The 26,081-nt window shown below is 50.9% G+C and overlaps 2 protein-coding genes across 10 annotated transcripts in view; one reads left to right on the top strand and one right to left on the bottom strand.

The window, feature by feature from the left end:
• The window catches only part of Zhx3 (zinc fingers and homeoboxes 3), a 174,334-nt gene extending 167,207 nt beyond the window's left edge, over window positions 1-7,127 (top strand). For all 8 annotated transcript variants that reach the window (XM_063248344.1, XM_063248346.1, XM_063248345.1 and 5 more), the window contains one exon: window positions 613-7,127. In XM_063248344.1, coding sequence (XP_063104414.1) covers window positions 613-623 — 11 coding nt within the window. In that variant the 3' untranslated portion in view covers window positions 624-7,127. The remainder of the gene's footprint in view (window positions 1-612) is intronic.
• Window positions 7,128-9,414: 2,287 nt separating this feature from the next.
• Plcg1 (phospholipase C gamma 1) overlaps window positions 9,415-26,081 on the bottom strand; it is a 32,554-nt gene continuing 15,887 nt past the window's right edge. The window contains exons 3-33 of one of the 2 annotated variants that reach the window (XM_063248340.1): window positions 24,461-24,613; window positions 24,256-24,349; window positions 24,059-24,106; window positions 21,879-21,963; window positions 21,706-21,789; window positions 21,442-21,476; window positions 21,171-21,243; window positions 20,971-21,072; window positions 20,658-20,776; window positions 20,483-20,568; window positions 20,288-20,408; window positions 19,444-19,612; window positions 19,181-19,303; window positions 18,996-19,097; window positions 18,720-18,907; window positions 18,225-18,425; window positions 18,029-18,148; window positions 17,755-17,935; window positions 16,976-17,053; window positions 16,113-16,216; window positions 15,800-15,896; window positions 15,472-15,541; window positions 14,798-14,955; window positions 13,277-13,373; window positions 12,902-13,126; window positions 12,668-12,816; window positions 11,572-11,686; window positions 11,295-11,456; window positions 11,101-11,189; window positions 10,826-11,010; window positions 9,415-10,639 (exon numbers count right to left, since the gene is read on the bottom strand). In XM_063248340.1, the coding sequence (XP_063104410.1) occupies window positions 10,597-10,639; window positions 10,826-11,010; window positions 11,101-11,189; window positions 11,295-11,456; window positions 11,572-11,686; window positions 12,668-12,816; window positions 12,902-13,126; window positions 13,277-13,373; window positions 14,798-14,955; window positions 15,472-15,541; window positions 15,800-15,896; window positions 16,113-16,216; window positions 16,976-17,053; window positions 17,755-17,935; window positions 18,029-18,148; window positions 18,225-18,425; window positions 18,720-18,907; window positions 18,996-19,097; window positions 19,181-19,303; window positions 19,444-19,612; window positions 20,288-20,408; window positions 20,483-20,568; window positions 20,658-20,776; window positions 20,971-21,072; window positions 21,171-21,243; window positions 21,442-21,476; window positions 21,706-21,789; window positions 21,879-21,963; window positions 24,059-24,106; window positions 24,256-24,349; window positions 24,461-24,613 (3,656 nt within the window). In that variant the 3' untranslated portion in view covers window positions 9,415-10,596. Of the gene's footprint in view, window positions 10,640-10,825; window positions 11,011-11,100; window positions 11,190-11,294; window positions 11,457-11,571; window positions 11,687-12,667; window positions 12,817-12,901; window positions 13,127-13,276; window positions 13,374-14,797; window positions 14,956-15,471; window positions 15,542-15,799; window positions 15,897-16,112; window positions 16,217-16,975; window positions 17,054-17,754; window positions 17,936-18,028; window positions 18,149-18,224; window positions 18,426-18,719; window positions 18,908-18,995; window positions 19,098-19,180; window positions 19,304-19,443; window positions 19,613-20,287; window positions 20,409-20,482; window positions 20,569-20,657; window positions 20,777-20,970; window positions 21,073-21,170; window positions 21,247-21,441; window positions 21,477-21,705; window positions 21,790-21,878; window positions 21,964-24,058; window positions 24,107-24,255; window positions 24,350-24,460; window positions 24,614-26,081 lie in introns of both variants that reach the window. The other variant, XM_063248339.1, reaches the window with a different exon arrangement.

Here is a 26,081-nt window from a genome sequence, read left to right on the forward strand (position 1 = left end):
CTGAGGTGGCCATGCCATTGTGGATCATCTTTTGAGGCTCATCTGTTTATCCACATCTGGTTTCTCAAATTTGTCAGCCAGCCTCAATGCAAAGGTGTTAGCTGTGTGCATCGTGGATAATGACCTCTCTAATCAGCCTCGCTGACTTTGATTTTTAGGCCTACATGTTACAAATGAAGACATCAGTAGAACGAGACCCAGCTGCTGTATAAGAGTGATGTGTTCCAGGGAACCTGGAGGGGGAAGGCAGGATTCTGGAGATGCTGGTGGCAGCCTGGGGTACTGGGTTGGGACAAGCCAGGGATTGTGGGCCTGGAGAGGCCAAGCTGTTGCTTCAGCTGCTAGGTCTGGAATTTGGCCACCAGTCTCTTGGAGAGTAGTCCGAAGACCTTGCCTGACTTACTTAGCCTGTGTCCTCTGCTGAGCCACATACTCTCTTTCACTTTCACTCAGGCTGGAGATGGAGTGGCCAATAGAAAGACACTGCTTGTGGAATGAAAAAATCCCCAAAGCCAGTGACAGACAATATCTTGGCATAGTGAGGGCCAGGGTGCCATGGGGATATACAAGCTGCAGCTGCCATAGAGTGACAGAAGTGTGTTTTCTCCTCAGAAACAGACTGAATTTGACCCAGTTACCATGAAGAACCGGCCAGTCTAGGACGCTGCCTGCCATGTGGAAGAGCCAAATCCACCTGTCTGCTGCCACATAGGGTTGGCATGGCCAGCCACTGGGCACCCAGAAGAGCCTCTGGAAGTCTCACTGATATCCTGGAGCCCAATGCTGCCATCTTCACCCTGGGCCTGCCACCATGAAGCAAGTGGCAAGCAGGGGTCACCGTCGGTCCTTCCTCCAAAGTGTAGGGCCTTTCCTTTGCCTTCCAGGGATACAATAGTCCAGATTTCATATTTGTAGACACAGAATCAAGTTTTTAACATATACATCTGCCTATCTACATTTAATAAAACAGGTTACAAACACTTTCACTATATAGAAACTTTGGTTAGCAAAGGAATATACTGTTCACATCATCTCTGAAAATGCTCCATGTCTGTTCTCTGGAGAGTGCTGGCCAGTGCCCTCACCTTCCACAGGCAGCTGGAGGTTAAAGGCACACACAGAACTGTGTCCAGGCCACTAGACCTCTGCTGTGTCTTTCTGCAGGCAGCAGTATTTTCAAGAGATCTGTGCCTCCTTAGGCAGTGACCAGCCACATTTCATACCCAGCTTGCCTTGCATTGTGAGCTCATCAGATCAGAAAATGGCCCAGCTGAGATTAATGTCAGCTGCTCACCACTCTTAGGGTAATTTTTTCATGGGAGTGTGAATCTTGGACCATAACTTTTTGGTTATTAGATTAACTAGGGAAACATTGATTGTTAAGCTTAATACGCTGACCTGTGTGCCCACTTAACGTCCCCCCGCTTTAACCTGGGTACTTTGGAGTGAGTGGAAAATGGAAGGTGGCAGTGGGGGCAGTATAGAAGTGGAAGGTGTCCCTGTGTCCTCTGGCGCTGGCCACGACTCAGAGACCTTCCTCCCCATGTACTGCAGAGCCTCCTGCTGGTTGGGAGGGAAGAACACACACACTGGCCCAGTGGTGAGTAAGGGCTGAAGGGATTCAGGACTGTTTGGAATGGTCAGAGCTGGTAATCTTAAACTGCAGTGGGGAGTCCTGGCAGAACACCCCGTGACCCAGTTACACACTAGGGCCTGGCCAGTGTGCTGGGTGCGTGCCCCAGTGGTGCTGGGCATCACTGGACAGGTCCTCGTGAAGATTTATATTGCTAAACTGGGAAACAAGAACTTATTTCATGACCTTTGAATTGAGAAAAACCACAGGAAAAGGGGCCTTTTAAGTGGTGAAAAATGTGCTTAGAGTTGTACTAAATGGCAATTCTATTTCCCCAGTACTGGCCACTCAGAGCTAAGGACCTGTTACCTCTGGTGTCAGCTCTTAGGAACATCCTGCTTCCCACAGTACCACACCAGGTACAAGGACCTCATGGGCTCGCTCACAGACCTGGGCAGGGTGGAGCACCTCGAGGCACAGTGTGTGTACTAGGCACTGTTCCTCCTTTCCCTACCAGAGAACTGGAACAGCTGGGCCACCGGGCTGGCGTGGCTTCCAGGACGAGCTTGGTGGCAGCACCTTCTGCTTTCCAGGAGGGAGCTTTCTTTGGAGAGCAAAGCCCTTGAACCACTGTTCTAAAGTCTCTTTTCTTGCCCTCCACGTCCCAATAGGGACCACCTCTTATTTGTCTCAAATTGGGAACTTGTGAGTACTTGGCAAGTTTTGCAGCCTATTTTTGTATTCTTTCCATTTGGGGATTGAAGCTATTTGGTTCCAAAAGCCTTTGAGGAATTGCCAAGATTGGAGACTGAGTGCCTTCCTTCAGAGAACAGACACCTAGAACTTTTCCTTTAGTATTTATGTACATGCAGTCTAATTTGTGTATCTACATATATGCAGTAGAAATGCTCACTTGATAATTTGTTAAATGTACATATGATATGTGCCCTTGAGGAACTTCATGGCATGTGGGTATTGGGGGAAGTGGCCAGTGTGACAGGGAAAGTCAGTTCCTTGCACAGCTTTGGTGGCCTAGCACAAAGCCATCTGCAAGAATCTGAGAAGCTGACCAGTGTCTCACCCCCAGATTCTTGCTGATGTCACCTCCAGAATCTTGCATGTACTGGCCAAATAGTGTCAATTGAGATGGTTTTCTTGGTTATTTGTATTGAACTTTAAAACCCAAAGACCAAAACAGAAAAAATAAGTCACATGGTGGACAAGTTTATACAGGACATAGAGTGCCCCAGCCTCAGGCACCAGGTTGTCTTTTAGATGGAAGTTATAATGATGTCAATCCCAGCAAGTTTTTCTCAAATGTTGGCCCTGCTCAGCGGTGAGGGCCATGCCACAAATGGCCCAGATAAGCCCAGCAGACTGGGCTGACACTGCTTCTTCCTGTGCTTAGATGGTAGTGATAAGGTATGATTTAAACCTTACATTGAAAAAAGTAAGATTATCAAAGGTGACACTAAAAGAAGTGGTCATTGAGTAAGGACTCAGGGCTTTGAGTGCCAATCTCTGAATGCAGTGTGTCAGGCAGAGACGTGCCTTCATGAGCCCTCAGGTCAGAAACACGCAGTTGCAGTGGAATGACAACAGCCAGGTCTGTGGCTCGTCACAGTACACACTGCTAAGGGGTTAAGTTAGGTGCCGTTATGTTCACTAGAAAGCTGTCTTTGGGCTGAAGATGGGGGGATGGTTCATCTTACAAAGAAAAAGCCTATTTTATAAGGTGACAAGTATTTTCCCTTTTCTGTATATGCCCAACTTATATTTCTTGTTGCTTATTGTACCAGTTTGATTTAATTTTTTATAGGGTTACATATATTTAGTTCTAACAGGTGAAACCAGATCTCTCTCTCTCTCTCTCAACAGGGTCTTGCTATGGGGTTCAGACTGGCCTCGAACTTACAGTGATCTTACCACTTATCCAGGTCACTTTCTGATAAAGGAAATTTGGAATCATGATACATAAATGCATATTTTGATTACTTGCTTTAATTTTTGACTGTAGAGGACCTTTTTCATTTTGGGAAGAAAATTATTTTCAAAGCTTGGTTCCTGAAAAAGAATGCCCTAGTTTGATAGCTCACCACCACCTTGAGATTTTGGCCTTAGAGCTTTCTCTCTGCAGTGACCCAGCTGTCTAGGTGGACCAAAGCAGCTCAGCCCAAGGCCCACAGCTCATTCTCTGGAAGCAAAAGGGGAGTTAGTGGGAGTGCTGGGTGGTGCCTTGTCGGCTCCCTCCCGCCTGCGCTCAGTCTTGCTCCCACAAGGAAGCTCCTGTGTGTTCTCCGGGCTGAGCTGTGGCTCCTGTGGGTTTCATCTGGTTTGGTCCTTACCCCAGCCTTGCTTTTCTGGCTCTAGGACACCTGTCCCAAAGCTGCTTCCATGGAGAGTGGGAGGCAGCTTTTCTGGCTGGGTGCTCAGATTTCTATGCACATTCTTTTCCCTCTGCTTCTTTCTTATGCTGTTCCTGTGTTGGACCCTGCTGCTCCTGTTTTTGTAGTCTTTGTGGGTTAAAGCCCCTGGATTGAAGCATTTCTTGTTAGCTCAAACATCACAGCCCAAGTGGATAGAGGCACTTTCCAGGAGAATCCAAGAAAACCTTAACTTTAAAAGTTGGAGTTTAGGCTTTACCTCCCACCTCACTTCCTTAGCTGATACCCTGGGAAGCTTGCTGGATTCAGCACAGTTCATGTACTTTGTATTTTTGGTCGTTTTGAGGCAGGGTCTTACTATGCAGCTCAGGCTGGCTTTGGCCTCACTTTGTAGCTCAGGCTGGTCTTGAACTTCCAACGAGCCTCCTGTATCAGCCTCCCAAGTGCTGGAATTACAGGAGTATGCCACTATACCTGGCTGTTTATGTACTTCTAAGTTTAAATTTTTCATGTATCACATCTATCTGTAAGGCTGTTGCATGCTGGTGAAGGGAAGCCCTTGACACATTTAGATCAGCATAGCCAGTGCATCCTGGCCAAAGCCAGCAGCCTCCCTAGGTCAGGGCCTGGTTCTTCTGACCCTAGTTGTGGAGATCCCTCTCTAAGAGCATATTGAGCCAGCCTTTTTCTCCCACTTTCCCTGAGAAACAGGCCTCCCCAGCCCTCTGGAGCTGTCTTCATGTGCATGGAGAGCACAGAGTTCAAAGGACTCTGATGTAAAGCCAGCAGGCAGTGGTGGTGTTCAAGTCTTTCTCGGAGTTCAAGTCCCTTCCCTAAGTAAAGCTTCAAACCAAGATACTGTGCGGCTTGTGGCTCATGCAAGCAGGCAGGGTCACACTGAACCAGGAAAGCCCAGGACTTTACAAAGCTATGGGGACCTCGTGAAAAGACCAGTTTTGGTTTTATCTGAGTGACTGGATGGAAGTGGTGCACACAGTGCTGCCTGGCTTGCTAACCTACCCCAACTTGGAAGTCCAGTGGGGTTAGCAGACCTCAGATTAAAACAATTTCCGCTGCAGCCTGTGTTCCCAGTGGCCAGGAACCCTGTTTGGGGAGAGGGGTAGCAAACCCATGCATTCTCAGAGCTGACCCTGCATTTGCATTTGGCGCTTGTTTTTAATAGAGAATGTGGCCCTAGAAAGGATAGAGAGCCTGCTTTGGGGTCTTTCGTCTTGAATTCACTTGTTTACAACAGCCAGCCATTCTATCCTGCCTGCTCTGAAAAGAATCTAGTTCTTTACTAGACTGGAACAATGACACAGAAAAGTTGTTCTTACCGCAGGCTCTGTCCTGAAGTCGGGGGCATGGACAGAAACCTAGAGGCTAGTGATGAGACTAGGCTGACTCTGCCTGCCCCATGGATGACAGCAGGGGGCTAGTAGCTGCTTCTTTGTTGTTTAAGTTGTACTTCGGTGCACTAGACTTGGGGAGCTAGAGTGTATTGGCTTTATCCTCCTTTCCCTGAGCAGCCTGGTCCTTGATGCTGCTTGACAGGAGTCTGGCAGAGCCTAGAAAGGAACAGAGAAAGCCACTGTTCCAGCAGGGACTGGCTGGCATCTTTCTGCTGGCCCTGAGGGTGGGTGGTGAGGTGGCAAGTCAGAATACCTGAGAGGGATCTGTGTGCTTATCACCTGCTCTTTGCTGCGTCAGCATGGGGCAGGGGGAATGCACATCTTGTACACATAGATGGGCATCTACATGTGTTAATCAGTAGCTTTTTTTGGTTAATGCTTTTAAACTTGTGTTCCCTTCCGTGTCAAATGGGTGATTTAGAATTATTCAGTGACTAGAATCAAAGGTAAACTGTCCAGGATAAAAGCTGCTCACTGAGCATAGAAAACCATGTGCTAGGTCTTTTCTGAATGTCAACCCCATAGTAGTACTACAAAGAGGGTAACAAAATTAGTCAACATGGTGCCTAAAACCCCATTTGTTTTTAACACATTCCCACCTTGAACCACCAATGGTTCATGCATGATGTCCCAACCAGGCAGCTTGTACCACTCAGTGGGACTGTCCCATGCTATCCAATGGGACAGCCATGCACATAGCACCAGTGGTTCAGAGCTGCCCAAAAGACATATGAATTATGACCCCATTATGAGAGAGGGTTCGTGCCCCCAAAACGCTCTCTTGCAGTTTGCCTGATAGACTGGAGCCAATGTGAGATTGCTGGCTAGAGCAAGAATGGTAACACCCTCCTCATGGGGCACCAGCTTGTCAGTCAGGTCAGAGCCTAGGAATCTGGGCGAGGGCCAGGAGCAGTGGACACCCTTGGGCAGTAAGCTCCCACTGTGCTCCGAGAAGCTGCTTTGTTCAGCAGTGTCAGAAGGGTGTCAGGAGGGCCAGACTGTGCCATAATTGTTATCAAAAAGAAAAACATGCCAACTTTCCTCTCCCTTGCTGTGTATTGTACATTGAGTTTACAGTCATAACCTTTGAGGGAAGTTAGGGAGGTTGCCAAGGGCTTGCAGATGACCTTCTGACAAAGTCCTAACTCCTAGTCCTGGAGCACCCATGTGTTCCGATCTTTGATGCAAACCCCTTTGTTCCCTGTGGGCCAGACTGCTATGAACTGCAAGGGGGAATGGCGTGAGCAGTTTGTTTCTGGTGCACTTCCTGTCTTTGGGGACAGTTGAAGTAGTAGTCATCCTGGTGCTAAGTGAAGGCCAACTGTCCTGTTACATATACTTAAACTTCAGCCAAACTGTACAAGGGTCCCACCTCCTACTGTGACCAAGTGTGAGACCAAACAAAATGGCACACACTTGTCGTTTAGGTGTGGGATGGGAGTTTTTTGCCCAGTGGATGGTGAATGTTTAAACAGAAAGGTGGTGCTTTCCTTTGGTGTAGACTGTGGTTATGCGGGGGTAGGAGGTGGAAGAGGGAGGTGGAGGGTTGGCCTCTTTGGGCTGAATCTTCAGGCCTCACAAGGTCCCCTGTGGGGATGCTGCTATTTCTAAGATGCAAATTGCACACTTCTAGATTTTGTATCTGTGGATTTGAGAAGGGGAGGGGAAAAGGGACAAATGCTTGTACAGTCTGAAATGGACCTTGATGGTACTTCAAATCTTTTGATTGTTCTTAAATAAAAATGTACATACGTTTCAGATCTGACTCATTTCATAGGGATTTCAGAAAAAGTTAAAACCGTTTCATGGGATCTGTTGATTTAACCTGTGGGCAAACTGCCCATAAGCTGATGACAAATGGAGTCTCTCTCCGCTCGCCCTGTTCCCTGATTGCCGAGCTCACTGGAATGGCTTGTGTGAAAGCAGTAAAACCATGTGGAAATTGTGTGAGAAAGACAAGGGCAACTCAAGCCAGAGCTGGGCACCTGGTGATTGGATACTGGCAGGGTTTCTTCTTTTTCTGTTCTTGTGAGAAGTGCTGGCAGACTTGTCATCTGCTGAGGAGTTGCACGGGGATGTAGGGGCCTTCTGGAGAACGACGGTTAAGATCACGACTTCTACACATCAAGGCAACTGGGTGGCTAGGGTGGCCTTAAGGATATGTGGTGCAAGAGAAGAGCCCCCCTGAGAGTAAAAGCGCCTGGAGTAGACACTTCACATTAATGATTCTGTTAGCATTTATGTACAGGGCCCTTCTAGAGGCCGCCATCGTGGGATCTGGGTAGCAGTTGTTGCTGAAGAGCCAGGTCGTTGAGTCAGACAAAACTGGTGTAAAACCCCAGAAGCTGAACCCCACAGTGGGCACAAGGCTCAGACACTACCCACTTTGGACTTGCTTTGGGCGGCACTGGCAATAGCGGCCAATCAGGGATGTGTGGCTTCCAGGTAGGAAACAGAATGCTCACTCTGACCCCGGGACTAAGTTCCCTGGGGATTATCAAGATGACCTAGGGAGGACAACCGTCAGGGTGAGTCAAGGCCTGACTCCCTGTATAGGTATGACAGAGCTAGTTTGCTGGGATGACCCCATTCAGTCCCGTGTCATTCTCCCCCCGCTCCTCCCCAGCAGAAACCGTATGTGGACAAGGTGAAAGACATTTATTTCTCACCCAGGCCCAGCTCAAGTTGTACCTGGTCATGAGGGAGGCCCTTCTCTTTTTTGGCTCAGGCCTAGTTAATGGCTTCACTCAACTGAGGCCACAGACTGCTCCTACCTTCTGCAGGGCACTTTCAGTCCCAAGGCAGAAGGTGTTAGTGCCTCGACCTTGTAGGCAGTGCCCTGTGTAGTCCACTGGGTGACAGCTGGTGAAAGTTACCTTCTGCCTCTCTGACTCATGTGCCTGTCCCTGGTCTGCCAGACATCTAGGAGCAGGGGCCCTTCTCTTTGTACCAGAGTACCACTCACTTCCACCTTGCTCTTCCAGTTTCCTTTGTCAAAGTCGGTATTTCTCAACCCTGACCACTCTTTCTCAAACAGGGAGCTTGTAAACAAGTTGGTCTCTAGAAAGGCCTGGTATGTAGATGCTAGCAGAATCATTAACTTGGTGTGTTTCTACCCCTGGCATTTTTTTTTTTTGTCTTTTTCGTTTTTATTGGTACCAGAGATTGAACTCAGGACTGCACACTTGCCAGGAAGGTGCTTATGCCACTGAGCTAAATCCCCAGCCCCTACCCCTGGCATTTTTATTTTAGGGTTCCCTTTTCTCTTCTGCCTCATGTCCTTAGCACCCCCCCCCCCATCCAGGACATTTGTTCCATTAACAGAGATACACACTGACAAAGAACTAAGTGATCAGCACCAACAAGCCACAGATATCATCTGGCCATGCAAACAGGCCCTACATGAAGTGCCAGCCCAGACTTCTTTCCCTGATAAGGAATGCTCTGTGCCTGGGTCAAAGAATCGGGAGCAGAAATGGAGATACCTCGCGTCCAATATATTCCCAGCCACAACGTTCTTGTGTGTGGGAAAGGACCACTCTCCTTTCTCCAGGGTGGTGAAGCTCCAGGAAAAGATTCAGGCTTGGACAGGGGCCCACCCAACTAAGTTAGCACATGGCATGCACTGTTTCACATTCGGGAAACTGTTCCACACCAGGGGAGACTAGGACAAACACAGCCTCAGGAAGGGAGGGGGGTCTCTTGTAACTGTTCTCCGGCCTAAGAGTTCAGTTGCAAATTATAGAGGCAAACAAGGGGTACCTAGCAGTACACCTTAATGCAGTTTCAAAATGAGGGTGTTCGTGCAACCAGGAAAGGACTCTGGGTTCACTGTCAAAGCTGCCTGAGATTCCAGGCAGGATGCATTCCGCTTAGCCACACTCTTTCTTGTCTTTGGAGGACAAGGTGGCAGTGATGGCCTCGTGCCTCCTGTTAGCCCAGAAAAAAAGATCTGCTTGAGCTAAGAAGTGCCCAGGAACTTCACACTAGTTTGTTGCCTAGTAATCGTGACAGGTTTTTCTGAGCCCTGCAAAGAACATACAGGTTAGAGGAAAAAGAACATGAGGATGGTTTATTTGGCAGTCAGATCTTAAAAGGGCAGCAGAACTAGCAAATGGCCAACCCTGAGCCCAAGTGTGGGCAGTGGGTTTGCATGTGCTGAATGCTGGCTATGCTATGAGGCACCGTTACACCCACTGGCCTGGATTTCAGCCTCTTATCTGCACAGGGGGCTGCATTCCCACCCTTTCCTGCACCGTTCGGCTGGCTAGACAGAAGCTGCACTGAGCCAGCAGCTTCACTTAGCACCTGACTGCCTGGCTCCACATACCTAGGAGGTGGCAACTCCCTGATCCCCTTCTCATTCTATGGGAGAATATACTGTGTCTTCATTGCGTTAAAAACAAAACAGCTCACTGGGACAGGCACTGTCCCTTCTCTTCCCGCCCCTCCTACATTGGACACTGCCTTGACATCGTGCACACAGCCCTCTCAGCATAGCTGGCAGCCACATTCAAGGCTCTGCTCCAAGGCTTCCCTACGGGCGAGGGTGAGGAGCAGGCGGAGTGAATAACTTAGTTAAGATACCGAGAAGAAAAATAATACTGCTATTTTTATCATGATCCCCTGTATCTTTCAGGCTGGGTAGCATTCCCAGCCGTGGGCAATGTGCCCTTGTGCTGTGTCCTCCTTGGGCAGGGCTGCGCCCTTCTCCACACAGGCCCCACATCACTCCACTCTGTCTTCGGGGCCAAACTGCAGAGGCACCTACCCTCTGGGCGTGCCCAGCTGTGTTTTTAAAGCTACAGGACAATGTAAACTTTGTTTCCCTGGCCCAGCAAGGCTCCTCCTCTTCCTCCGCTCTCAGGAATGTGAATGGCTCCTTGAAGCCTCCTATGCTGCCAGCTGAGGTGGCCTCTCCAAGGGGCTTCGGCCCTGCTCCTGGCCCGATAGGATGGAAGGATCCATTTCCAGAAGTCAGGGACAGATATGTGTGCTTAATGCGAGACACAGTACAGTTTTTGCCTTCACCCGGAGCTGAGCCTGGAGGCCCAAAACAGTACATCTCATTAATGGCTTGGTTTTGTCTAGCATTCACCACTGGAATCCAGGCTCCAGGCTGCGAGACCAGGAAGGCTGCCACAGTCGGCACCTTCTGAAGAACCCAGTTTACGGCATTCCACGAGGCATGCAGCACCTGCTGCTCTCCACTGAGGTGGGGGCACAACTAGAGGCGGTTGTCTCCATTGACCCGAGTCCTTCTAGGGGTCCTGAGTGAAGAGAAGAGTGTCCTTACTGGCAGCAAGGCTTTGTAGCTGAACAGAACAGCCCAAAGCCAATTATAGCTTTTTTATGCAAGAGAAAGATACTGGAAAAGCAGCACCTCACCAAGCTAGTCCCCCTTGCTCCAGCACCCCAAGCTGCACACTGGCCATCTTCCCTTCCACCTTCCTCACCTTCGTTCCCGAATGTCAAAATGGTCTGCAAGATGCTCCTGGGAAATGCGGAAATCCTCAAACGGTTGCTGGTAGCGCGCTTCAAAGGAGCCTTCTCGGGCCCGGCTATGAAACAGCTGGCCAGATGCATCTGAGCCCCGCTCCCGGAGGGACGCACCACCAAAAGGACTGAGGTCTCCGTTTTCCTGCTCAACAAGGACAAGAGTACAGAGGTCAAGGATCCTCTGCACCTTGGGAGGGTGCTGCCCGGTTCCCACCCACCCTGCCACAGTTACCTTGGCAGGGAAGATGTCAATCTTGATAAGCAGCGAGGCCAGCTCCAGGTCTTCGCTGTAGTTGTTCTTCAAAGGCACTGCTCTGTATCCTAGAAGGAGGCAAGCCTGGCCTTCAGCCCACAAGGGCACCAGCAAGGAGCCCACCCTACCTGGCAGCAAGCTCAGAAGGCACTGTGTCCAGGAAGACTCCTCACCTGTCTTCAGGCCTTTTACTGGAAAAGTGGCCTGAGCCAAGAAGTTCTGGTCACTAAACATGTCTTCCTCATACACCACAAAGCGGAGGAAGGCAAATTCAGGGTTACTGATTTGGAAGTGGAAAGGCTTGGCTGGCCACACAGGGTTCAGTCCATTGTCCACTAAGAAAGCAAGAGCAAAAGAGCTCAGGCCCCCACTAACAGGACAGGGGACTGTGAGGAGAGGACTTCCGTATGGCCAGGAGGATGAGGATGGTGCAGGGGAAAGCCCACGTACCCACAAACTCTGTCTTCTGTTTGGTGTTGTCATACTCTGCTCCAGCTACCTCAATCTCTACAAAGGGACACACAATGCCGCGGCCATTCTTTGGGAGATGCCGGGCCCCCAGCACCTGTAAGGCAGGCAAAGATGAGGCTAAGGTTGTCTTGCTGCTCCCACCGTTCCCACTACTGAGGCTCAGGCAGCAAAGGTAATGTGGATGCAGTGCACCCTCTGCTGGGCCCCAGAGACCAACAGCAGCTGCTGTCAGAAAAGTCTGAGCTTTAGCCAAAATTTTAATATGAATTTTGCAATCCACTTCACATTAAATCCCTGTGTCTCAATATGGACGTCTTTTAAATTTCTCCCCCTCGGGAAAAACCTCTTCTCAGAAGGAGCAGTTATGCAAATTTCTCCCCCTCGGGAAAAACCTCTTCTCAGAAGGAGCAGTTATGCTCATTTGTAGCTCTGCACTCTCATCCTAGATGTGCCCAACTCACCCCATGCTGCCCATACTCCTTTGGGACTGCCCTCAGCCCCTCATTGTCCCTTCTCCACAGTACCATGCTACTCCTTGTCGCAACTTCTATTTGGGATATGCTGGGGAGCTCCAGAGAGCACTCTGGGGAGCTGGAGGTTACCCGTCACTTTTGAGCAAGCCCAGTTCTTGCTTTTCCCACAGAGAAGACCTGCACTTGGTTCGCCATCAGTCCTATCTCCCTGCCTGTCCTCTACTACCCTAACCAGCCTACTTCTACAAGGCAGTGGCCTTCCAAAGCTTGGCCTTACCAGATAGATAGCCTGAGTCCTTGGTGCTAGGAAGTGGCCACAGCCTAGCTGTTCGTCTGTCACTGGAACACCCCACCCCCACCCAGCTGACTTTCTACCTCATGGACAGTTCCATCTTCCTGGATCTCAAAGTCAGCCCCCCATTCAAGACTCAGGAAATGCTCTCTCTGCTGGCTCTGTGCCCTTCCCCTTTTATGCTGACCAGCCCCCCACCCCAGCTTTGACTCCTGGAACAGCCTCCAGTCTTGGCAAGTTCAGCATAAACATCTCCAAGCTAAGAGCAGCCCCTTTCCCACCCTGAGGCCCACAGATGAGTACCACCCACCTCGATGCTGATGGCGCATGGCTCCAGCCCGCGGAGGCTGCTCTTGTCAAAAGGGTCAAAGGCCTCGTCTCGCATAGTACTTGGCTGTAGCACGTAGCCGCAGTGCCCACCAGCCAGGAAGAGGGCCTGATTCATCTGCATAGGTTTGTCTGCAAAAGCCAGGTTACATGCATTCTAGCCCAACTACCCTGGGCTCCCATCCCCCTTCCCAACTGCTCACAGGAACCTCCTCACCTGGGGTCTGGAAGTTGAGGGCCACAAGCTGACTGCCGCAGATCCACATGGGCAAAGGATCATAATTGGAAGAGTCCAGCCGCTGGCCCTTGGGGTAGATGCGGGAGAGCTGCAGTCGATTGTACTGAAGGAATTTCTTGCCTTTGGCCTTGTTCACATATTTCTCAGCCTTGGTTTCCGGGAAGGATGACATGTCTCGGTAGCAGGCTCGTTCTGTGCCAATCTCTGGCCAAACAGGGAGAACACATACAGAGCCTGCTTCCCAGGTATTGGTGGAGGGGACCAAAATCATCATCTCACACCAGCTGTGAAGAACACCTGTGCCACCAGGCCCCCGCCACTTCCCCAGCAACCATCCCTGGCCATAGCTCTTACTCTCTTCATCAAAGGGAACAGGCCGACAGTAGACAACAAGCTCAGAGAGTTCCAGTGCGATCTTCTTCCTCCGTTCCATCATCTTGCCCTCAGTGAGCTGGTGATACACAAAAAGCCTTGTAGCCCCAGGGAGCCCTGCCCAGGGAAAGGAAGCCCCCATGGCCTTGGGCGCGCTCACACTGTAGTGCTCTGGGTCTTTTTCAACCTCCCCTGCAGACAGGAATTTCTCTGTCCTTGGCCTCAGCAAGAACTACTGTCCTCTGTCCCTGAGAACATACTTATCTTCCAACCTTCTTGGGGGTGAATCCTCACCACCACCTGTGCCCCAAATGACCTCTTGGGGACCCAGGGGTTGACCATGCCCCAGCAATACCTTCTGATCATTCCCAACACAGCTTCATCGCTGGCTAAAACACCTGAGACTTTCTTAGTTACCTGAGACTATACTGGGGACCTGGTTCAGGTCTGTCTGTGCCTAAGGACAATTCTTTTTTTTTTTTTCTTCTCTCTTTTTATCAGTACCGGGGATTGAACTCATGACCGCCTGCTTGCAAGACAGGTGCTTGTGCCACTGAGCTAAATCCCCGGCTCTCTAAGGACAATTCTTACTGCCTCAGTTCCCGAAATACAACAGGATCACCTCCTGTGCATGCCCGGTCTCGGCTACATGCACTCCCCTCATTTTCTCCCCCATGGAGCTCCATCTGTTCCCATCTCTCCATCGAGATTTTCTTGCCTTTCCAGCTAAACCAGATCTGGTCCTTCAGCTACCTACTTTTTCAGCACCTTTCTCTCACGGCACAACCAACAGAATCCTCAAAACCCCAACCTTTCTCTGCCTGGTCTCCAAAGCTGCCACAGATGTGTCCATCAAATGTACTGGCTAATGGCCTCCAAGGATGAGTTCCTTACTGGAGAACACTTCTGCCTGCCCCAGGTTCAATAGGAATGGCCTCCTTTCTCCAGAAGGACTATCCTTTCAATCAAGCTTGCCCTCCAACTATCAAACCCCAGGACCCATCCTGACACACAGCCAGCTGTTCCAGGCTGTGTGCAACCCAGCCACACCACAGCAGCACACCAGAACGAAATCTAATAGGCACTTCCTGTTTCTTACCATGTCTGTAGCCCTCAACACATCAGAACTCTGCTGCTCCCCTGGACCTCAAGCCTCTCTGCCTACCATTCCTGGGCTCACCTTTCTCATAAAAGGTGTCTCAAGAATCCACCCATGTCTTGTCCTTTCTTTGTAGTTCTTCATCCTGCCTGTATGAGCTCCTCCCTGAGCATCCAAATGCCCACTCAGCGACTTGCTCAGATGACCCATGGCAGCTCACATTCCACACCCCCTAAGCATATTCTACTGGTGTTTGTGTGTCTACTTCTTCTGGGTCTCTAAGGCAGTGCCATCCTCTGCTTTGAAGGGACTGTACTGAGAGCCAGAGGCCTTGGCCACCTGAAAGGCCTACGCACTTCCATCAGCCCCTCAGCAGCACCTTCCACACACTAGTGGGGTCTCACCCTGGCATCTGCAGTCTGGGCCACTTCTCGGATCTTTTTCACCCAGTCCTGCAGCTCTTCTTGTGAGTCAGCAGCAACATCCAAGGACCACTGGGCCACTGATGCCATACTGATGGAGAAGACGAAGAGCCGGTTGTTCTTCCCCTCTGGACGGATGGCTGGAAGGGTGAGAGAAGAACTGACTTTTTACAACACTGACTCAAATGAATTGTTTTGTCCCACTTCCTCTTTACCACACACCATGAAAGGGAAGACTGCTGTACAGGCCCGTTTTATAGAGGAGGAGGCTGCCACTCAGACATTAAGTCACTGGCAGTTGGGGGAACCAGTGTGCCATCCCTGCTCTGCCTGACTCATGCCTCTTCCTCAGGCCACACCTTCCACCCACACCATCTCCAAGTCGGTCATATACCTGTGACCCAACCCATTAGGGCTGTGGCTCAGCCAGCCATCAGCATCTTTGCTCTCTCCCAATTCTGACCGACTCCAGTGCCCAGCCTAAAGGTACAAGATGGAGGTGACAGAGGGAGCCTAGGGTATCAGGGGCCTCCAGATTATGGAATGAGGGCAGTCTTTGGGGATTAAGCCACTGGCTTTCTCCCTGGAGCAGGAAGAGCTACAAAAGGAATCTGATCCTGAGGATCAGTGGGCAAGAGAAAAGGATGGGGGCTCACCAATCTGACAGGCCGGCACATCTAAGACCCCCCGCAGCAAGTCCCCCAAGGGGCTGTTCTCATCCAGGTGCTGTGGGAAGCAAAGCCCACAGGATGGTCAGCATGGCTGCTGAGTATGTGTGAAGAGTTTCTGTGTGAGTGAGAATACTCTTGTGGGTGTACCTGCAACTAGCCAAGGGCTGTGTGGATCTACTGCAGACCATGGGCAGATACACAGCGTGCAACTGGCTCAGTGTGACAAGTGTTTGTTCATGCAAACAGGCCTGGACTGTGAGATGCACACGTGTGGAGAACTGGAGACAGGAAAATCCTGTACCTCTGGACTCACCTCTCTCTCAGGTTCCAGGGCTGCTGGGTTGACCATCTCTTCCACATAGTTTGACGGGAACCACAGCTGCTTCTTCCCACCATAGTCCCCTCGCCACCTGTGGGAACCACAGGTACTGACTCCAGCAACCACCCCAAATTCCCACAAAGAGAGTATCCTTAAATGGGGCTCCCATACTTAAACCAGGTCAATGTATACACTGCTGGTACATGTCGGGAACAGGTCTTCCACAAAGTTTATGGTGGAAGCCCTCTCAGCACCAGCACTACCAGCCCACCACACTACAGGCTCTGGCCTCAGGGACCTGGCTCACCAGCCTCCCTCTTGCTTCTCCACATTCTGGATGATGGCACTCTTGGTGAAGGTCAGCTCATCCTCTCTCTGGGCCTTGTAGTCAAAGAGAGCCTTGACTGCACACTGTAGGGGTGAGACACAAAGTTAAGCACATGGGCTTCCCTGTACTCCTGATGGGTCTCACACCTGTATAAACCACAGGGAGGTGCCCCAGCCAACAAGTCTCACCACTGCCTGCAAGCAGCTTGGGGACAAACAAGATGGGGAGGAGGTGGCCTCTCCCCAGAGGCTTCAGGTCTTCCAGCTGGAGCTATGCAAGCCCCACCCCTGGGTACAGAGTGAACTTCCAGTCTGCTCCCAGGAGTCAGGCTGGGAAGGGAGTGTCTGCAGTGGCCCTGCACCTCCTCCCCTGGACCTGTTGTCTCGGGAGGGTAATGGCTAGGACCCCATCACTCCTCATCTCTGAAGGTCCCATGGCTCCTGAGGAGAGTAGGTGAGGAATTGGGCACTGTTGCCTGTGACTTAAAAAGACGGGTAAAAAGCAGATCCTCTCTGATAGATCTCAAAGAGGTCAATCAAGCCAGTGTACCTCCCACCTCTGCCCTGCACCACCCATAGAACAAACACAGGTCACTAACCCCTAGCGTAGTCTGCATCACTGCTGACCCAAGGGACAGGGGCTAGGGAGCGAGTGGGTCAGCCCTGAGAGCGCTGTGGTTGTTCACCAACCACACATTTCTCACAACCTCTTGGGCTTCAGAAAACCACAACCACTACTTCTCCACACAGACCACAGATGGGCCCAAAACACAGAAGTACATGCACCAAGCAGCTGGGCAACCCACCCCCACCCCAGCTTCCTGTGCTGAGGTTGCTCTGTACCTTGAAAGTTGGCATAGGGTTTGCCTCCACATAGAAGCCAGGGTTGCGGCCCTCATACAGGGCCCCGTAGTCGGGCTCCTGGAAACAGGATACATTGGAACTTAAGGTCTTAAGGGTTTATCCTCACCTTTGCACATTCCCACTCAATTTTAAAATCTCTACCTTGCCTCCTGAAGGCCCAAATACCAAATGCTCCTAAGATGCCTGCAACTTTGTCCCCTGCTTCTATTGAGCAGCAAAGTCTGCCCAGCCCCTGTGGAAAGCAAGCCTCTCTCTCTCTGGTTACTTATGTTGATGGATGACATGAGCTTAATTCACCTCCTTTCCAAGATGCCTTCTTTCTACCCAAAGCCATGATCTTAGTCCAGGGCACTTGCTGACCCCTGTATCATCAGTCCTCCTCCTTCCCTCACTATTCTCCCTGCTGCAACCCCAACAGGACCTGTGTACAACCACACGTCCCTCATCTGGGACAGTCAGGCATGTGCAGCCCTTCTCCCTGCATGAGCTCCAGGACTCTTCACACCACACCTTGGCTCACAGGGGCCCTTCCACTTCAATGCCTGTGCTCATCCTTGCAGGTACAGCTCAGATGTCACGCCCTCCATGACATCCTCTACTCATTTTGCGGCCCCCCAGCAAGTCTCTGACACTCTCCTGGGAGTGTCAAAAACACCCCAGGACTTGCTGTCATACACATGCAAGCTACCCAGTGACCATCACCTTCCAGGGCTCTCCCGACTACCCTCTATCCACCCCCAACCCCTCAGCCTCCTCACAGCTGTGCCAATCTTCTCCAATGCCTCCTCATTAATGGGGTAGCGCAGCTTCATCTTCCGGTACAGCGGGTGCTTCTCATAGTAGCTAATGAGGTCGACAAGACTGTCGAACTCTGAGTTCCCCAGCATCACAGTCTGGCCCTCCTGCTGGACGCGGCAATGCTTGATCTTGCCCTCAGCCCTTCACAAGAGGAGGATAGCAACATGGGGTCAGGGAAGCCCTGACCCTGGTAAGGCCCCACACCCCTCCAACACCTAGGGGTTGATTCCTCACCGGAAGGAGATGGCATATGAGTTGGGCTCATTCCGTTTCCGCACCAGGAAGGCCCCATCTCGGGGTACACGCATCAGCATATGTTCAGCCTGTGCTCTGGTCAGGCTTGCATGGTACCACCTGAGGACAAGCAAGAGTCAGGCCCCAGCCAGCACCACCTACACCCCTGTCTGCCTGTCCCCATCTCTTCCCGTACTCTTTGCTCTCGTGGGCATTGGTCTGCGGGACAGGCTCTGAAAGGCGCATCTCAAACTCATTGCAGCGCAGGGGAACCTGCTGATAGTGTGTGATAAGGTCGTAGAGGGAGTCAAAGACCAAGTTGTCTGTCAAGAAGAACTTGGGGGTCCCGGCATCTTGCCGAGAGTGGATCCGGCAGTGTTGGACCTTCCCATTTCGCCTGATGGAAGAAGAGAGGATGAGGGCAGATGAGAAACAGTCCAGGGCCTGTTACATCCAAGTGAGGCATCAAATTTCTCAAAGGGAGGTGACTCTCCTAAGCAGCTCAGGTAGGGAGAGGCCAGCAAGTGGCCTTTAAACAGGCTGAAAATGTGAGTGTGCACATGCATGCATGGCCAAGGAATTACATTCCATGTGAAAAGCCTGGAATGAAAGGCTCGTGAGGTTAACTGTGGTTTAGTCTGGTGGTGTAAGTACACACAGTGAGCACATGCAACACGCAGAGAGTGGTTACCAGAAGGACAGCGTGTAGTCACCCACGAAGGTCTCACTCTCTCGCACTAGGAAGGAACCATCGGGAGCACCGGTCTCAATGCAGTACTCAGTGAGCAGGCGCTCAGCAATGTGCCGTCCGTCTCGTCCTGCCCCAAGCTTCCCATGGAACCACTTCTCATTGGAGTGCAACTCTGTGCTGCCACTGGCCTGTTAAGGACAACAACCACATAAAAGGACAGCATTAAAGATAGCCAGGAATTCAGTCCCCAGACAGCCCAGCCCTGACCCAACTCGCCTCTTTGGGCTCCTCTTCATCTTCATTGCCCTGGTCACTGCTAGTCTCCTCAGAGTAGTAGATCTTGCTGCTGGTCAGAACAAAGTAGTGGGGATACCATTCCTGAAACAGACAAAGGGGGTCTATGAACCAGTGACCCTTATTACCTCATCCCACCATGCCCGCCCAGCCCACCTGGGCCTCACATGATTAACAGGGTCCTCCAGGTAGAGGATGCCGTTCTTGATGGAGTTGCTGATGTCATTCTCAGAGTACATCACAGACGTGGGCACCTCCTCATAGGCACTGCCCTCAGCCAGCTTCTTGTGCTGTGACAAGTAGCACACCAGACTGGGGCAGTGTTCATGACAGTCCTAGCCCCACCTTAACACTCAGGGGTGGACCTAGAGAAGTCCTGACCTAGGAAGGGTGCTGGAAGTGGGTTCCTCACACCACATTCCACCCCTACCTTGATTAGGATCTTCCTCTTAAGCTGATTTGGTGAAGGGAGCCCATCAGCAGAGATGTCTACAGGCTTGGTGAGGAGTGTGTCCCCAAGCACCTTCTTGAAGTACTGGGCCATGTTTCTCTGCTGGGCAATGCTGCAGTGGTCCTCGATAGACAAGATGACTGGATACCTGTTGGGCAGGGGATGTTTAAGGACACAGACCATATGATTCTCTGGGGCAGAGGCTCAGTCCAAACAACTCCTCATAGAATGAGGGGACTGGGAGCCAAAGGCTGGCAGCACTGTGCCCAGAGCAGCTCTCTCAGAGGCAGCCATGGCTACTCTTCCATAGCAAGCAGCTATGGAGGCAGTGAGACTGGCAGCTTGGCAACAATTCCAGAATGCAGCCTCAGTTTTGGCACAGTTACAAAGGATGCCCACCAGTGCAAGTGACTCCATACTAAAAGGGTCCGAAGACATGAGCAGCAGTCTCCAAATGTGCTACTGGGGGTCAACAAGGTTGAGAGAGATCAGTAGTAGTGGACACAAACTAAGGAATATGTTACAAGGAACACAGACAATTCTCTGGGCTGTGAAGGAAAAGGAGCTGGTAGGATACCCAAAGTTAAGGAAATGTTTTTTTGAGGATGAGATGAGCTTGAATGCATTCCACAAACTACAAGAGGGCTCACAAACAAAGTTTATAGGAAGCTGAACTTCGCAAACAAAGGCTCCAGTGAGAAGCACAAGAGGAGGTGTGGCCAAGAGGAAGGATGCAGACAAGGATGGTGGGGAGTGAAGGCAGAGCACGTTAAGTGACAGAGCTGGAGTCTCATTTTCCCCTGGGTCTTCCACCCCAACTCACTCTGAGGCCACAAAGGCATGCTCCTTGATGGTGTGAAGGACGTCTGAGAACTTGATCTTGGTGGTAAGGGTGTGTCCATGATAAATGACTGGCATCCCATCTGGACCATCCCAGCAGTCCACTGGAAAGCAGTATCATTTTGGTCAAGTGGACAGGCCTCCCATTTTCCCTCCCCAGTCCCTGGCCCCCACGCACACTCAATGCAGCGACAGCCCATCCGTAGGCAGCGAGCATAAGCTTCCAGAGAGGACTCACTGGAGAACTGGTCCCCAGTCAGGTACCTGGATAGGCAAGGAGAGGCAGGTGTGGTCTGGCGGCCTCTTCTCCCTTCCAAGAAAGGGCTAAGAGGGGCTGAGAAAGCTACACTCACGTGTTGTGTGAGGAGGAAATCCAGTAGTGGGAAAGAGGGTTGTTCATGGTGTCTGGGCACACTGCGTCCAACTGAGAATTCCACACACTGTTCTCTTTGGAGAACAGGAAAGTCACAAACTGTCCAGGAACAAATGTGGAAGGGAAAAGAAAGTAAGCCCAGGCTGTGAGATGGGACTAAAAGAAAGTATTCAGTCTCCACGGACTAGACAAAGTGGACAGTAGGTAAAAACAAGCTAGTGTCTTTAAGGAGAACCCAGGTTCTAAGCCCACACACGATCAGGTCACCCTAAGATTTCAAAGGTGAAGCTCACCTCATCCAGGCAAAAGTAAGGCTCCTCGATCTCTCTCAAGGGGTCACGAAGGAAGCTGAGCATGAACTCTTGCACCTGGAGCCGGTCAACAGCCCACAGCTCCTGATGAGTGAGGAGGGAGGCATGGGAAAGGCCTCTAATCAGTGATTCCTCACTTCTCCCCCGACAACCCAGCTCACCCCAGCCCAGCCCAGCCCTACCCCCTGGTACTCAAGGAGGAACTGCTGGAACTCAGGAAGAGACACTCGGCAGAGTTCTGGCCGCTCCCCAGACCTGCTAGGAGAGAAGGTAACTGCCTGGCAGCCGGCTAGCTAGCACAGCTGACCAGTAAGTGGGGCCTCTTAAAAGCAGACCCAGCTCTTGGCCAGCATAGACAGCCAAATGCTCCACCAGGGCTCACCCCTCCCATGCCTTCCGACCTAGAGCAGGAACCACCCAGAAGAACCCCCATCTCCCTGCTTCAAATCAAACCTCAAGCTGCTGGTGTCCAAGAAGGGAAGGTCCATCTGCAGGAAACAGAACCTGGTCAGGGCAAGAGCCCTGAGAGGCCATGCAGGAAAAGGGCTCTCAGGAAGAGAGGCTAGGGCAGCAGATGAGGGCAGGCCTCAGGAGGGGAACAGGAGCAATAGCACCCAAAAGCTCCCAGGCAGCGGGTAGCAAGGCTCAGGCAAACAGGGCTGGGGCTGGGTTGGAGGAGCAAGGGCAAGGGGAGGGGAGGGCAGGTGGCTCATGCACCGTCTTCTGGGCGCTGTACATGAGGCTGCGGTACAGCTGAGCGAACTGCCCATAGGTTATGTCCCCACTGCGCTGCTCCAGGTCCTGCACAGTATGAAGCAGAATTGCCTGTCAGACCCTAGCTCAGAGGCTTCTGGTCTCCCCTCCAGCAGGCAGCCAGAAGAGGCTCTTACCGTCAGCCGCTCTCGGAGGAAGCGCATGTTGGGGACACGGTAGTTGACCTGAGACAGCATGTTCTTCAGGTCCTTGGCTGATATACTAAGAAAATAGAGATCCCAGTGGCCTCACCTAACTTACCATCTCTGACCTGTCATGTGAGACCACCTAGGGCTGGACTGAGGTAAACAACCTTATGTTGAGAACCTGGAATCTTGAAGGTAAAAATGGATCAGAACCAGGAGTCCTGAGGGTAAAACAAGTGTGATAGAGGGAAGTCTCTTCCTTTCTCTGGGCTTCAGTTTATCTCAGTAAAGAAAAACTCCTTGATTCTGGCAAGTAACCAGGCTCAGCAAAGCAGGTCAAACATGGAGGAAACAAAAGCAATCTCCAGCCCCACTCCAACCAGTAGTGCTCCAGTCTGGTCTTCCAGCTCTCCTTAGTCCAACCAAAATGGAAGGCAGTGCTTCCTCACAACTGCTTGGCACTTGGTTCCTCACTCACTGCCCACTGGAACCCTCAGAATCTGCAGGATCAGTCAGCACTATAGTGCAAGGGGCTACAGAGGGGCAGGCATGCACAGCCAAATACCACCACTAGGAACTGGGCACTCTCCTGGCGCCAGACAGGGTATGGGCTCCAGGAGAGATACTTTGTCAGAGAGCCAGTATCCTTGCCCTTTAGAACTCTCCTAACCAGCAGACAGGGCTAGGATGTGCATCTGGCAACAGGATGAACAAGATGGAGAAGGGAAGCTTTCTCTCCTGGAAGGTGATGTCAGTGGGATGGAGGGCATACCTCCTTTGGCCTTAGAGTACAGTGGCAAGCACCAAAACACCAAGGGGACTCTGCTCTCCATGAAGAGGTCAAATGCTGAATAAATGCTATCTGCCAGGGGTCATCTCACCCGACCTTCAGTCACCCAAGAGGTAGGCACTGTCCAGGGAAAGCATTTTCCAGTAAGGCAATGGACAGCTTCAGACTACTATCCTTCCCCTTTGTACTCTCTTTTCCATGAGCAAACAAATACGCTCTTCCTTCTGCCTATCTCTTCAGGTGCTACTCACTTCCTGCTGTTCTCCATAGAAAAACTCCTGGGAAGTCACACTCCCTTTATGTCCTTCAACTGCTCCCTTTATGCTGCTTGAGCATCCAGTGGGCTGATATTGCTCTGCCCAACACAATGGTCAACTTGCAAACTTCACTCCCTTTTCTCCAGGGTTTCTTCTTATCCTTATTAGCTACCACCTGGCCTCATCCCTAATGTGGGAGCCCCTGGACCACTTTCCTTTTCTTTCTATATTCATCCACTTCCAATGCTTTCCATATCACCTATCTACTTCCATATTATTATCCACTAACCTAACAACTCTATACCTCCACCTGAAGATCTAACATGACCATAAACTTACACCCAACTGAGCCCCTGAGGATCCCATGATGGACTTCTCCCATGGTCTTCCCATCTCTGATAACGGCAGCTCCATTTTCTAGGTGTTCAAGCTAAAAAGTATATCAATTCTCAAATCTCTTTTTCACACTTTGAACTCAACATGTTAGTAAATTCTTTTTGGCTCTATTTTCGAAATATAATTAAAAAAAAAAACCCACAATGTAGCAAAAATTTAGCCACTTCCTACCACTACTGCTTGGATCCAAGCTCCTTCAACTGAAGTGTTAAAGCAACTCCAAACAGCAGTTCTATAACAACAGCCAATGTGATCTAAGTCAGGGCACATCACTCTCCTCTACAGAACCTCCCATGGCTTCCTGACTCTTGGGATGATCAGAGGGCCATCATCACAGCACAGTACCACACCCTCCCATCTGGCAGCTGTTCACCTATGTCTCCTTAGCAGTTCAGCTGCCATACAAAATCTTAAGAGTCATAAACTTAAAAATACTCCCTCATATACTACCAGCTGACCTGACCCTCAGGGTAACATGCAGGACCCTTGGGAGTCAATTCCACAAGTCTGCACTCTGGCCAGGGACAGAGCACATCACATATTCTTGGTAGTTTCTCTCATCAGCTTGCACCAAGGCTTTTTCTGCAGAAAGCTACCTGTGCTAGAACTCTTTACCCTACCTAAGGCAGGTGGGTTCCCTGACTCTCCAGGAAGCTGCTCAGAGGGACAGATACTATGCTGGCTACCTCTACCCACCTGCTGGCCATGAACCACAGCTCAGCACCTACCGATCCTCACGATTCCGATCGACAGAATAGAACTGCTTCCGGAGCCATCTGGAAAGAGAAGCCTGAGGTGAGGGCCATTTCTCAGCTAGGATAAGCCCTGGGGAGGAGAGGAGCAGGTGGTATTCAGGCACATAAAGGTCTGGAGTGTTTGTCCCTGTTCCCCTATCTCTAAGGCCCCCAGCCCTAACCAAGTGTACCTCTCGATCTGCAGGGGTGTGGCTGCCTGCATTGTGTCCTCCATCAGCCAAGTTAAACCCTTGATCCACATGTTCACTTCATCCTCAGACGTAGCTGTAAGCAAAGGTAAGAGTTAAATGAGAGCACACACCTTCTACTGAATGAGGGGCTGGCAGGCCTCCCCTTAACTACCCCCTGCGCCTTCTTCAGGCCCCTGACCCTCACCTTGTAGGCTCAGGGTCTTCAGGCGGAATTCCATTCCGTAAAGGATGACAAAGCAGTGTGACTGGTCTGGCCGAAAAGCAGGGTCTTCTTGATAACGATCAAAGTCCCGTGAAGTCTTCCCAGGGCGGATCTCCTTGATTTCACGAATATCAACTACAAAGATAATAAAGAAAGAGCCAAGGTCAGAATGGAGCTTCCCCGAGTCAGCACTAAAGGAAGACAACCTGGTTTCCTCACTCATTCCCATACTCTCTCTGGGAGGGATCACTAAGAAAGACACTGTTTTCCCTTCCCTAGGAGGAGAGACCAAACCAATCACAGGCACCAGTAGGTGACAAAACAAAGCTATGTTGATCTAAGGATAGACCTTTGCTAAGGGCTAAGAGGTGAGACTGGGTTATATGGAAAACAAGGAACTCTGTGTGGCATCCATTTCCCATCTTTGTTCCTTTGCTGAGAACACAGGCTAGCTGCTTTGACCTAGAAAGGACCTATGGGGACCCAGGTTTCATTTACACAAAGCACACATGCATACAACTGTAAGCCCTAGGAACAGGGCTGGGCAGGTCCAGATGGGCCTTAAAATCCCTGGGAGAAAACAGGTTCAGGCCTAGAGAACTGGCATATGCCTGAAATACCCACACCCTAAAGATTCTGCACACAAGTCTCTGTTAAGAGGCCTAGTTCTCCCTAAGGCAGCATTGTCTAAGCACAACCACCATCCTAAGCCTAGCCCACTCTTTGGCCTAGGGCTTCTTCCTCACTGTTGCTACCAAGCCCTTGGCTGCTTCCCTTGCCCTCACAAGCATAGACTGGAGAACTACACAGGCATGAGTGGCCAACAACCTGCCTTGGCCACTAACTGGATTGAAAATGCAGAGTACCCAGGGCTGAGTGACTCATTCACTTCTCACAGTAAGTTTTAACATCTATAAAACTGAGTTTCTCAAGAAGGTAGAATGGCAGGAGAAAAACCATGCATGGGCTCTGAGGTAAGACTGCTTGGACTAGAATCCTAGGTCCACCTCATGTTAGCTGTGTGATCTCAGGGAAGGGATAACCTCTGTCCCCATTGTTTCATTTGTGAAAAGGTGACAAATAAGCATCAGGGGGATGTTCCACCTTGTCCCTGTAGTGGACCTCATCTATCCCACCTGGGACGATGGTTGCACTTCGGGCCCTAACCTCAAGCTCTCCTGACACCACAGAACTGATTCTCCCCCCATCCCACTCCATCCTCCTAGGAAAGGCCCTCAGGCTTGTCTCTGAGCTGAGAGCCCTGATTTTCCTGCCACTGGCCCTAACCCTAGCTGTCAACAACCACTAGACTCCATATCCTTCTGACTTGACCTGGTGGCACCACTCACATCCCTTCCCAGGCTGCCACTGCCAGCCTAATGAGAACATGCCCCCTCAATGGCCTTCAGGATGGTGACTCAGAGGTTTACTTCTAACCTTTTGCCTTCCCATCTTCTTCTCTGTTCCATCCAAAGTAACCCACTCCACTCCCAAGTAGAAGAATTCACTTCTTTTCCTTCTTTGCTTCCTTCCCTCTTTTCCTTCTTCCCTACTGTGTATTGCGAAAAGAAACCCCACAAAACCCTACATATGTGGGGCTAGA

This window comes from Cavia porcellus, unplaced genomic scaffold, assembly GCF_034190915.1.
Source record: "Cavia porcellus strain 051 isolate PalLab524CR breed Dunkin Hartley unplaced genomic scaffold, mCavPor4.1 scaffold_5, whole genome shotgun sequence".
Taxonomy (NCBI): domain Eukaryota; kingdom Metazoa; phylum Chordata; class Mammalia; order Rodentia; family Caviidae; genus Cavia; species Cavia porcellus.